This window comes from Pogona vitticeps, chromosome 2 (genome assembly GCF_051106095.1).
Source record: "Pogona vitticeps strain Pit_001003342236 chromosome 2, PviZW2.1, whole genome shotgun sequence".
NCBI lineage: Eukaryota > Metazoa > Chordata > Lepidosauria > Squamata > Agamidae > Pogona > Pogona vitticeps.
Window position 1 is genome coordinate 25,092,065 of NC_135784.1, and position 13,500 is coordinate 25,105,564.

Consider the following 13,500-nt stretch of genomic DNA (forward strand, 5'->3'; position numbering starts at 1 on the left):
AAGAATATAGACAATCCCAGACGTTGGGTTGCCACTTGGGGGAGAGTCTGTAATCTGAAATGAGCAACAAAAAAGCAAGACTGAGGATTGTAGGTAAAGTGATGCAGGCTGTCCTCTTATGGGATGAGATATGCCTGAGATGGGGAAACCAAAGCCCAAGCAAATACGAGGGGCCGCTGATAAGTATTGAGCCTATTCCAGAAAAAAATGAGCTAGGGAGCTATAAATTGCAGGGTATGTACATTAATTTGTCTGTATTCAATGGTGCAAAAATCAACTACCTATGATTTTAACTTATCTTTCATGTTCAGGTCCAAAGTGAACATGGCGGCACCTCCAGAAAAGTTCGATGTGGAAGAGCATAGGGCCATAATCAGGTTCCTGTTTCTCCAAGGGAAAGGTGCAAAGCAGATCCATGATGAAATGTCACAAACTATGGGTGACAGTGGCCCTTCATATGCAACAGTTAAACGTTGGGTTGTCGATTTTAAAACTGGCCATTTCGGTGTTGAAAGTGAGAAACCCAGTGGAAGGCCTGTTTCTGTCTCTGTGCCTGCAAATGTGAAAGCCATCCATGACACGATCATGGAGGACCACCGACTATCAGCCAAAAGTATTGCTATATATCTGAGAATATCACATGAGAGAGTTGGTGCCATTATCCACAACAACTTAGAAATGAGAAAGCTGGCAGCAAAATGGATCCCCAAACTTTTGACAACTGAAGAAAAGAGGAAACGTGCGGAGTCATCGGTGGCTGTTTTGGAACATTTTGCAAGAAATGAGTCAGATTCCCTGGGCAAATTGGTGACCGGTGATGAGACACGGATCTACTGTTATGATCCTGAGACAAAGGAACAGTCTAAGGAATGGAGGCACAGTGGTTCCCCCAGCCAAAAGAAGTTCCGAGTGCAAAGGTCGGTGCAGAAGCAAATGGCAACAGTTTTTTGGGATAAGAAGGGAGTTCTGCTGGGGGACTACCTTCAATGGGGTTCAACCATCAGTGCAAAATATTACTGTGCTTTATTGACGAAGCTAAGGCAAAACAAGGAAAAAACATCGAGGAAAGCTCTCCAAAGGTGTCATCCTGCTGCATTACAACGTCTCGTCATACACTGTAGGTGAAACAATGGCAAAACTGATGCCCTCAGCCTTTCAAGTGATGCCCCATCCACCCTATTCTCCGGACCTGGCTCCTTCTGACTATTATGTTCCCCAAACTCAAAAAACACCTAAAGGGACAATGATTTGGGAGTGCTCTGGAGGCAACTAATGCCGCAAATGTGTGGTTACACTAGCCGTCAAAAGAATTTTATTTGCGGAGATTTAAAAAGCTGCAAGACAGCTGTCACAAGTGCATTGACTTCCTGGGGGAACATGTAGAATAGTGTGGCAGTTACAGCTTCCTAACTCCATTTTTTCTGGGAAAGGCTCAGTACTTATCGGCACCCCCTCGTACAAGCCAGTTTAGAAGACATGGGTTGCATCACTTTCCACCGCAGAAGAACTCCCATTTGAGAACTGCCTGGTTTATTGCTTTACAACAGTCTTTGTCCTTCACTCTAGTTAGTACCTTGCAGGATAATAAAGGGCTCTGCTGATTGGACCTGTTTCCTATTTCCACACTTAGAAATTTATAGAAGGAATGGGGAGGGAAGAGGTGGAGGTCACCCTGCTCACCTCCGGACTCCACACAGAGTTGGAACATGGGAGGGGATTTTGTGGCCTTTCAAAGACTGGACTGGACTATCATTCCTGCCTTGAACAGCCAATGGGAGGAGGAACCTGACCAGATCTGGTGGGCCACAGGTCCTCCATCCTTACATTTTAGAAACTTAAATCGATTAAATTATACGTTCTTTGTAGAGCAAATGCTAAAAAGGAACACCACAGTTTTGTTCCCTCTGATCGAAACTTGATTCTGGCAAGTTCCCAGATTTTCAGGAGATCTGGAAAAAAAATGCCATGCAAAAGGGAGGATATCAAACCCATCACTGCAAACTCTTGCTTTCCATTTCGTACCAACATTTTATCTGGGGGGGAAACACTTTAGTCTGCAGCAGATAAGGCCAGAATTTAAACAGTTCGGAAATCTTACGTTCAAGTGTTTTTTTGGACTCTCCCCAAATGTTTCCTCTTTCAATTTAACTCCCATTTCTTCTCTCCCCCTCCATTCCTCTCTTGCCCTCCACCAATCACACACACACCGCCCATCTCTCCATATCCGCCTCGTTTCCTCACCGGATCCTGCCTTGCCGGCTGAAATCCCTGCACCCGGAACGCTCACCTCCTTCCCACGGTCTCCAGAAACCCGGTTTCTTTAGGGGGGGGGACGCGCCCTGTTTAATCTTCACCCCCCTCCCCTGCTCCCCCCTCCTTCTTCCCACTTGGGAACCAGCACCATGCCTACCTCCGATCACACGACTTTTATCACGTGACGCCGAAGCCTATTCCGGGTCTCTGCTGAAGAAACGCTTACACGCCCTCCCCCCATGCGCCGCCTGCATCCCTTGGCGGGGGGGGGGGGAGAAGGTCTCCCTTAGAGAAAGAAAGGCGAGGCCCACATAGTGCTGCCCATCTGAAAGTATTCCCTCCCTCCAACCCGGTCCCTTCTCTCCAGAAGAGGATTTGGAACTCCAGGTTGCAGGGTTTACATTGCAACAATGGACCTCTCCCCAACAAAGCCAGACCAGAACTCGCCCTCCCTTGAGGCAACTCCTCCAGGTCTAAAGAGCTCCGTACAGCCCCACCTGTCCTTCTCTCCTAAGAGGGCCAAATGCAACGGCTGTCCCCATTTCAAGAAAAGGCTAGATAGGCACACGCAGATACCTGGAAATATGGCATGAATGGGTCAATGTAAACTCATCAGAGAAAACTGATTTGTGCACATTGAACTCTGGAGAGATTTTAAAACTGCTTTATCATCTTAAGCCTCAGTTAAGATGACGGATCAGAGAAAATGCTACTATTGTTTCAAATGCTATAAACAAGCATGCTGCATATATTGCACATACAGCAGTGCTGTTGTTGAACAAGTGCAGCCTGAGTTCAAATCATGCGTCAGCCGGAGGAGTTCACTCAGTGGCATGGTGAATTGCCAGCCGTTGGACTATGTTACCTTGCAGCCTTTGGTGGAAACAAACTATGATAGTATTCATTCATAAATGCCCCTTGATTTAATGAGGTAATGGTAAGATAAATAAAATGAAAATACTTTTCTGAGCCAGGAGCAAAAGGAAAATCATTCTTTAATACATATACATATATGAATACATTGCCGAACATCCCTCTATCAGGGTCAGACACAAAAGGGAAACACATTTCAATGTACAAACCATGGAAGATGCTAGGAACCAGAAACGGGGGCAGAGAATGCCATTGAAATAATCTATTTAGACTGATGGTATCATGCTGCCAAATGCTGCCCTGCCAGGGACTGTTTCTCTCACTGGAAATATCAGACAGTTGTAAAGTAGCGATTTTGCCTCCAGACAAGCTGGGTGAACTTGACTACAAACTCCCCCATTCCAGTATTGTGGGGTAAAGCAAACTACAGTGGTGCCTCGCTTAACGAGCACACCATTTAACAATGAATCCACATAGCGACGTCGCAATTGTGATTGCAAAAGCAATCGCATTGCAATGTTTAGATAGAGCTAAAATCGCATTGCGATGTTTTTTAAACAGCTGATCGGCGGTTCCAAAATGGCCGCCGGACACCCAAAATGGCTGCCGCAACCATTTTCGCGCACTGCCCTCGCTTACCGAGGGCACGAGAATGGCGGCGCTATAGAGGAACATCGCAGAACGGTGAGTTTAGGGCCCCATAGGAACGCATTAAACTAAGTTTAATGCGTTCCTATGGGGTTTTCCGTTCCGTTTAGCGATGTTTTTGCATAGCGACGATTAATCCGGAATGGATTAACATCGCTATGCGGGGCACCACTGTAAAGCAAAATTAAAACAAGGGGGTTGTGAGAATGGCAGCAGGCATTCACGCTCAAGTGCCATTCACCTTACCTAACTGGGAAGACAGAATCATAGAGGGAAAAAACAGAACATCCAAGATGTCCATAGAAAGAAAAGAGGAGGAAGAAAGGAAGGAAATAAGCTCCCTGAAGGAAGAGGGTAAAATATAAAAATGACAGGATAGTTAGACGAGAATAGAGCAAGGTTATTGGTAGAGAAGAAAAAGCAGGAAAGGAAGATAAAAAGGAGAGTAAGAAGGCAGAGGAGGAGCAGAGAGGAAGAGAAAGGAGAAAATACTACCACCTACCAACTGGGAAAAGCTTATGGTTCTTTGAGAGGAAGCAGAGAGGAAAAGGAGGGGTAACGCCATAGTGAAACCTTCTTATTGGGGATGAAAGGAAGCCCTGGAGTGGCAAACGAAATACAGTGGTGCCTCACTTAACGATTGCCTCGTTAAACGATGAAACTGCTTAACAATAATCGGTTCCCTGCTTCAGGAACCGATTTTTCACTAAATGATGATTCAGAAACAACTGATCAGCGGTTCTAAAATGGTCGTCCGCTGTGCAAAATGGCTCCCGTTGTGTTTTCAGGAAGGATCCTCTGCTTTACAGGCAGTGAAAATGGCTGCCCCTATGGAGGATCTTCACTGGACAGTGAGTTTTCAGCCCATTGGAACACATTGAACTGGTTTAAATGCATTTCAATGGGCTTTTTCGGTTCCCAAGATGATGTTTTTGTAAGACAGCGATTTTCGTGGAACGAATTAACATCGTCTTGCGAGGCACCACTGTATCAAAGAGGAAAGGGCAAGAATAAAGGAGAGAATGATCAAGGTGGATCTATATACATGGGAGGGAAAGGAACCCAACTCAGTACCTTGGGAGATCCCTCTACTGCAAGAAAGGCTATCAAGAGCACCCTAGTGCCGCCCATAGTGAGATGCCTACAGGGTCACTATCAAGAGTCCCCGATGAGAGATCTGGGAGATGTGGAACAGATAAACACTCTAGAGTGCTGAGTTACAAAACCGGTTTATTGTTCAAGATAAAAATCCCTTCGATACCCCATGGTTACTGAAGAACTGTTAGACAGTAAAGTGGAAATTGCCAGGGTTTTTTTTTGGATGTTCCAGAAATAAATGTTAACAGTTTGAAAGCAAAAGCTGATTGTGTGGTGACTTACCCTGAGATCCAGGAGAAGCTGAGGCAAAAGGACAAACCCTTCCACTGGTTGAGGACTGTGGATGTTCCACCGATCTAATCAAAATACTCTTCTGCTTTCCCTTAAAACCAGGATCCCCAACCCCTGGTCCGCGACCCAGGTCCATGGCCTAGGTGGGACCAGGCTGTGGCAACAGATCTCCTCCCCACCCGCAAGTGCCGCTATGCGCATGCGCTCAAGCATGCTCCAACCCCCCAAGTGTGCCATGCCCCCTGAACGAATGTGGCATGCCCCCCCCAAAACCGGTCCGCAGTTGGGAAAAGGTTGGAGACCACTGCCTTACAGTATGTTTTGACTCCAAAATTTTCACCACTAGCTGGGCTGGCCAGGATTTCTGGGAATGGGAGCACAAAAATATCAGGGAACATAGGTTTTGGAACTGAGTGGCACAAGCCATTGTCCTGGCTGGGCATTTATTGTATTTATTCTCTTTTATGAATTGGGAATGTGGGAATTAAAATTTCTTTCCTCTTAGAAAAATTTTGTAGAGTATCTAAACACATGGGAAACTCAAAGTTCACTGAAAAATAAACATGGAAATGATGGTGGTTGTAGGTTTTTCGGGCTGTCTGGCCATGTTCTTGAGGTTTTTCTTCCTAACGTTTCTCCAGTCTCTGTGGCCAGCATCTTCAGAGGACAGGAGTCAGAACTCTGTCTGTGCGCTGGTGCATGATAAACCTTTTGGTATCCTCCATACACTGATAGACCTCACCTTCTATGAGCGCTCATGGGCAGTTCTCAGAGGTTTCTTCTCTGTGGGCTTTCCATGTGAATCTCAAGAGAAAACATTATCTATATCCCTGTTTGCAAAAGGAATCTCTCCTCTGGTGACTTCATAACATTTTGCAAGGCAATAACTCTGAACAAAACATTTTTCACATTCCAGCCATTTATGGCTTTGCTGCTCTGTGCACTTTTTCATGCCTCCAAAGACTCGATATCCGAGTAAAACATTTTTCACACTCCTGGCATCTGAACAGTTCCTCATCTGTGTGGACTCTGTTATGATTCACAAGCTGTGAATTTTCAGCAAAACATTTCCCACACTCCTCACATTTGTATGGTTTCTCTCCGACATGGACTCTTTTATGGCTCACAAGCTGTGTATAGTAAACAAAACATTTCCCACACTCTAAGCATTTGTATGGTTTCTCTCCTGTGTGGACTCTGGAATGGATCACAAGTAGTGTTTTCCAAGCATAACATTTCCCACACTCTTCGCACTTGTATGGTTTCTCTCCTGTGTGGACTCTCTTATGCCTCACGAGATGGGTATTGTAAGCAAAACATTTCCCACATTCTTGACATTTGTATGGTTTCTCTCCTGTATGGACTTTCTTGTGCCGCACGAGCTGTGAATTCTCTACAAAACATTTCCCACATTCCAGGCATTTATATGGCTTCACTCCTCTGTGGATTTTTTCATGGCTCTGTAGGCTTGATGCTCGAGTAAAACATTTTTCACACTCCTGGCATTTGAATGGTTTTTCCCCTGTGTGGCCTCTTTTATGGCACACAAGATGTGTATTGTCAGCAAAACACTTCCCACAGTCCTGACACTTGAATGGTGTCTCTCCTGTGTGGACTCTGCAGTGAACCACAAGTTGTTTTTTCCAAGCAAAACATTTCCCACAGTCCTGGCATTTGAATGGTTTCTCCCCTGTGTGGACTCTTTTATGCCTCACAAGCTGTGTATTGTCAGCAAAACACTTCCCACAGTCCTGACACTTGAATGGTGTCTCTCCTGTATGGACTCTGCAGTGAACTACAAGTTGTGAGTTCCAAGCAAAACATTTCCCACACTCCTCACATTTGTATGGTTTCTCTCCTGTGTGGACTCTGCCATGGACCACAAGTTGTGTTTTCCAAGCAAAACATTTCTCACATTCCTGGCATTTGTATGGTTTCTCTCCTGTGTGGACTCTGCAATGGACCAAAAATTGTGTTTTCCAAGCAAAAGATTTCTCACATTCCTGGCATTTAAATGGTTTCTCTCCTGTGTGGACTCTTTTATGTATCACAAGCTGTGTTTTGTAAGGAAAACATTTCCCACACTCCAGGCACTGAAATGGTTTTTCTCCTGTGTGGTTTCTGTAATGGACCACAAATTGTGTTTTCCAAGCAAAAGATTTCCCACACTCAGCACATTTGTATGGTTTCTCTCCTGTGTGGACTCTCCTGTGCCGCATAAGATGTGAATTCTCTATAAAACATTTTCCACAATCCATACATTTATATGGCTTTTCTCCTCTGTGGACTTTTTCATGTGTCCGAAGCTTTGATATTTCAGTAAAGCATTTCTCACAAGCTTGGCACTTGAATGGTTTCTCTCCTGTGTGGATTTTTTTATGTCTCACAAGATTTGTATTGTCAGCAAAACATTTCCCACACTCCTGGCACTTGAACGGTGTTTCTCCTGTGTGATCTCTGAAATGGACCACAAATTGTTTTTTTGAAGCAAAACATTCTCCACACTCCTGGCATTTGTATGGCTTCTCTCTTGTGTGGATTTTCATATGCCTCACAAGATTTGTATTGTCAGCAAAACATTTCCCACACTCCTGACAATTGAATGGTGTTTCTCCTGTATGTTCTCTGAAATGAACCATGAGTTGTTTCTTCCAAGCAAAACATTTCCCACACTCCTGGCATTTGTATGGCTTCTCTCCTGTGTGGACTCTTTTATGTATTGTAAGGTATGTATTGTCAGCAAAACATTTACCACACTCCTGGCACTTGAATGGTGTTTCCCTTGGGTGTTCTCTGAAATGGACCAAAAGTTGATTTTTCCAAGCAAAACATTTCCCACACTCCTGACATTTGTGTGGTTTCTCTCCTGTGTGGACTCTGCAATGGACCACAAGTTGTTTTTTCCAAGCAAAACATACTCCACATTCCAAGCATTTATGTGGCTTTTCTCCTCTGTGGACCTTTTCATGCATCCGAAGGCTCGATATCTGAGTAAAGCATTTCTCACAAACCTGGCATTTGTATGGCTTCTCTCTTGTGTGGACTCTGCAATGAACCGTAAATTGTTTTTCCCAAGCAAAACATTTCCCACAGTCACGGCATTTGTATGGTTTCTCACGTGTGTGGATTTTCTTATGCCTAATAATGTAGTCACTGCGAGTAAAACATTTCCCACACTCCGGGCATTTGTATGGTTTCTCTCGTGCATGAACTGCTTTATGACGTAGAAGCAATGAATTCCGAGCAAAACATTTCCTACAGTTTTGGCAACTGTATTTTTTCCCACCTATATGGGTCTTCTTATGTGTGACAAGCTGGTAACTATAGGTAAAACATTTCCCACACTCCTGGCATTTGTATGGGTTCTTTTGTTTATGGACTGCTTTATGACGCACAAACCATGAATTCAGAGTGTAACGTTTCCCACAGTCTTGGCAATTGTATGGTTTCCCACTTATATGGATCTTCTTATGCATGACAAGCTGGTAATGATGAGTAAAACATTTCTCACAGTCTTGACATTTGTATGATTTTTTCCCCTGTTCGAACTGATGCTGGGCACATTTTTTATGCTTTTGACGTTCATGTGGTTTCCCTCCTGAAGCATGGCTATGGCGGTTCACAGGGTGTGCATCCCAAGGAAAACATTCTCTAGGCACTTCATATAAAGTGTAGACACTGTTGCGATCTGCCAGCATCATCTGTTGGACAAAACACTTCCCAGGAGCAGTGTATTTGTGGGATTTCTCTGTGCGACTATGTTCCTCAGCTCCATTGGTTTGCTGGTGTTTGGCAAGATCCAATTCAGGGCAAATCTTCGTTTCTCTCCAGTTATCTGAGAATAAGAAAGAGAAGCAGAAAATAGTTATGAAAATCTAAGAGGGGAAATAAAAAATATGTGATTTACCCTTTTTTCTTTATATATTCCTGGTGCCAATAAACTGAAGGTGAAGGCCTTTTTATTCTGTGAAGAAATTATAAGAAGCATTTTCAAGTGTTCAGATTTTAGCACAGCTTCATCTCTATGAATTTTTAAAATTCTTTTATTTTTCTTCAGTTATTTGTTTAGCTTTATTGTGTCACGATACCAATATGGAACCTCTTACAATGTTGGAATAAACACCCTGGGGACAAATGATTGGCTGAAAGGAGAGGTTCCAAAGGGATCTCCCTGATCCAGAGTGGGATCACAATGAATAGATGTTTAGGTAGGAAATTCTAAGAGATGGGGGTTACCTGTGGCTGAGCCGCATTGGAAAAACCCATTTTTACTCATGGCTGCTTGAAGACACATACTGCATAACTATGAAGAATGGGTAAGACAGGGAACTTAGAAAGATGCCGGCAAGCCACACAATTGCCTTCCTCTGCCTATTTCCACAAGCATCACCTCTGCCCTTGCAGACAAGTATGAGCAACTCCCTCCTCTGGTACATGTCCAACAGGGAAGCCTTCCTCTCAGTGACTTATTCCCTTGTACAGTTACAGTTCTTGAAGGGCAATCCCAAAGCATGCACGTTGCACATATCCTTTTCTGAAGTGTGTGCCTTGTTCCGAAAGGAGAATCTGGTGGTCTTGCTTCAAAACTGTAGCTGCAAATTTGGCAACAGGATGGTGGGGAATAACAACCAATGAGTGCAATGCAGGTGTGGATCCAGATCCCTGACATCTGATTTACCCTGCCTTAAAATGACATTTGAAAGCCTACAACCTGCATTAGTGGCATGAGATTTCTATGCCACTGCTGGTAGGCTTGTTTGATTCTACTACTGTACATTATAGATTCTGTGGTTTTCCCAGGTAGTCATTTGGTAGGGAGTCCGAGTTTTCCACTTCCCCCTGAGTGAGAACCATTTCCTAACTACAATTCCTTCCCTTCTTCTGCTTCCGCCTGTTTGGACTTGACAAGTATTGGATTAGAGGAAACACTATCATCAGGCAGCTCCCCCCCCAGTACAGTGGTGCCTTGCATAACGAGCGCTTCGTTTAACGACGAATCCGCATAGCGATGTGTTTTTTGCAATTGCAAAAGCGATCGCATTGCGATGTTTTAGATGGGAAAACATCGCTTTGCGATGATAGGTAAGCGATGATCGGTATTGCATAACGATGTTTTGTAAACAGCTGATCGGTGGTTCCAAAATGACCACCGGGTAAATAAAATGGCCGCCCAGTGTTTATGCGCCCTTTCCTCGCTTACTGGGCAGTGAAAATGGCGGCCACATGGAGGATTTTCGCAGAACGGTGAGTTTTTTGCCCATAGGAACGCATTAAACGTGTTTTAATGCGTTCCTATGGGCTTTTTTGCCCCGCATAGCGACGAATCCGAATAGCGACAATTTTTTCAGAATGGATTATCGTCGCTATGTGGGGCACCACTTATTTTTGTGTGCTCGTATAGAAAAGAAGAACGAGGAAAATATTGGACCACCCTCTGAATGTCTGAATACCTGACATACAAATATGAATTTCTAGTAGATATTATTTGTTCCCCTTTTATTAAGGCTATTGTCTGTCTAATCTTTTTGTCCTTCTTTGCGGCATTAACTCAGTTTTACAAGAATGGTGGTAAAACCATGGTTAGTCGGTTAGTTTTGAAATATCAGTGCCAAAATATATCTACAGGAGTTGCTGGACCGCAGAAACTTACACCGGCTTGCAAAAGATGAGGCGCCACCAAAGAAAAGAAGAGAAAGAAACCTTAATTCCGCCTAGAGTGGTCTGGTAGCCGCCTAGAATGGTCTGGTAGTCCAGATAGGCGGGATACAAATCAAATCAAATCAAATCAAATCAAATCAAATCAAATCAAATCAAATCAAATCAATAAATAAATAAATAAATAAATAAATTCAGCATTGGTTCTTTGTTGGGTTCAAAATGGGAGCCTGAAAGGCCAATCATGTGGGGGGGGGGGCAAAGGGCCAACCAACCAACACGCACATATCTTCAATTTCCGGGATCTGGTCCTGCAAAACACCCCTTCCATCATAGCTGACAGAGGGGTTGCTAGATGGACAAGTCTTTGTTGACACCTGAAGGAAGATGAACAATGTAACTTTGTGTAAACTGCAATCCTGATTGTGACTCTTTGGGTACACAGATCACTTCCTCCAATTCCTCATCTTCAATAATGGTGTTACCTTCCTCTAATGTTTCATCACCTAACATAATGGTAGAACTGCAGAGATTGGAAGGAACTCCAGGGGTCATCTGACCTAATCTCCCTCCAATGCCGGCATACAAGCTGGTCCCTCACCTGACTGATCCCAGGGAACACTTGAAATCTCCACAGATCTCCGATTGGACAGACTCTCCTCTTCTTCTGCCTTTACAACAATGTCTACAAATCCTAGTTTGAGGGAACGAGACAAGAAAAGGTAGTCAGCCAGGGATGCAATCTTCCAGAATTAATTGACTACAAGCATCATACAATCAAAGAATCACAAAATCATAAAATTACAGAGTTGGGAGAGACCCAAAGATCAACTGACTCAGCAGCTTCCCGATGCAGTTCTACAAAGAGCTCCCTCACCCGTCCGGTTGTCACCAGGGCTTGTGTTTTCTTCAGATCCTTGGTTGTAAATCCTCTCTTCTTCCTCTGACTTTACGAAAAGGTTAGGAATCCCTGAATTGAAGGGAAAAGGTGAAAAGACGTGGTCAGCAACAACAAGATGCTTCATAACTGAATAGAAAAAAAGTATAGATTGACAGAATGGGAGTCATCCAAAGCTCATCTCATCCCACCTTTCTTCCAATACAGAGATACGAACGGCTACCTCACCTGGTTGCTCTCCAGCTCCTGTGTTTTCCTCGGATCCCTGATGGCACATCCCCTCTTTCTTCTCTGACTTTATGGAAATGTCAAAACATCCTGTATTGAAGAAAAGAAGCAAAAACATGTGGTCAGCAGGAATGCAATGTTTCAGCTATTCATTGGTCACAAGAATTATACAATTTATTTATTTATTTATTTATTTGTTTGTTTGTTTGTTTATTTCATTTATATCCCGCCTATCTGGTCGGGTCAGGACCACTCTAGGCAGCTAACAATTATATAAACAATTTAAATAATAAAAGCGATACACAGAGTGAGAGAAACAATAAAAGAGGAAAAGAAAGGCGTCAGGAATTATTTGATGGGAAGGCCTGCCGAAACATCCATGTCTTTAACTGCTTCTTAAAGATACCCAGCGAGGGGGCCCCGCAAATCTCAGGAGGTAGATTGTTCCTGAGGCGAGGAGCCACTGCCGAGAAGGCCCGATTTCTTGTCTTTTCCTTCTGGGCCTCCTTCGGCGTTAGGCTCCTCAGCCTCACCTCCTGGCTTGCACGAGTGACACGGGTAGACCTTGGTGAGAGTAGGCGTTCCACCAAGTATCGAGGCCCTAAACCATTTAGGGCTTTGTACGTGAGCATCAACACTTTGAAGTCGATGCGGAAACGGATGGGCAGCCAATGCAGTGCGGCCAGTGTGGGCGAAATTGTCGAAGTACTGAATGACAGAACTTTGGAAGGTCCTACCAGTCATTGAGCCCAGCCCACTGCCAAAGCAATGAGGTGAAGGGCTACCTCACCTGAGTGAAGACCAGCCATGCTTGTATTTCCTTTGGGCCCCTGGTTGTGGAACTCCTCTGCCTCCTCTGGTTTTATGAAAGGGTTAAGAATTCCTGAATGAAGGGAAATAGAGATGAAAAGAGGTGGTAATCTTCCATTAGTTAAGTGGCTTCAAACAGGATAAAAATCATAGAATCACAGAATCATAAAATTGTAGAGGTGGGAAAAGTGACCCAGCCCTCTTATCTACACACTTCAATGAGAATCCCTCTCACCTGATGGGTCACGAGCAATGCTTTCTTTTTCCTTGGTTCCCTGGTTATTCATTTCCTCTTTCTCTTCTGGTTTCATGGCAATGCCAGGACATCCTTAATTGAAGGATAAAGGCAAAAAAGATGGTCAACTATGACACAATTCTTCATTTATTAACTGGCTGGAGCACTAAATCTTTGAAAATGTGTCCATTCTAGCTTAAACTGGTATAGCTCAAAATATCTTGTGTACACTAGAAAACTTAGTACCCAGTTTAATTGTTGAGCCATTTAATAGATCCAAGTTTATAATGCAAGTATTCCTAAAAATGGTAGAGAGCACACACCATCTCAGAAAAATCATTTGGGGCAAGACAGAATGGGAGGGAAAGGGTGAATCACCCATGCAGATGTCTGTGGTGACGCCTGTATGCATCATCTGATAACTGAAAATGGCATTTCCCCATTTTTTCCTTTATGGTGGCTCTTAATCTTTTTCTCAGCTAAAAATGTATGCAAGATTAATTAGCTAGAA

At 43.8% G+C, this 13,500-nt stretch overlaps 1 protein-coding gene across 12 annotated transcripts in view; it reads right to left on the minus strand.

Moving 5' to 3' along the window:
* LOC110071606 (uncharacterized) overlaps positions 1–13,500 on the minus strand; it is a 42,243-nt gene that overhangs the window by 25,543 nt on the left and 3,200 nt on the right. For 10 of the 12 annotated variants that reach the window (XM_078388435.1, XM_078388433.1, XM_078388429.1 and 7 more), the window contains 6 exons: positions 12,990–13,082; positions 12,735–12,827; positions 11,945–12,034; positions 11,696–11,788; positions 11,420–11,512; positions 3,231–8,998 (listed from right to left, as the gene is read on the minus strand). In XM_078388435.1, coding sequence (XP_078244561.1) covers positions 6,084–8,998; positions 11,420–11,512; positions 11,696–11,788; positions 11,945–12,034; positions 12,735–12,827; positions 12,990–13,082 — 3,377 coding nt within the window. In that variant the 3' untranslated portion in view covers positions 3,231–6,083. Of the gene's footprint in view, positions 1–3,230; positions 8,999–9,399; positions 10,406–11,419; positions 11,513–11,695; positions 11,789–11,944; positions 12,035–12,734; positions 12,828–12,989; positions 13,083–13,500 lie in introns of those variants that run through there. The other 2 variants (XM_078388438.1, XM_078388437.1) reach the window with 2 other exon arrangements.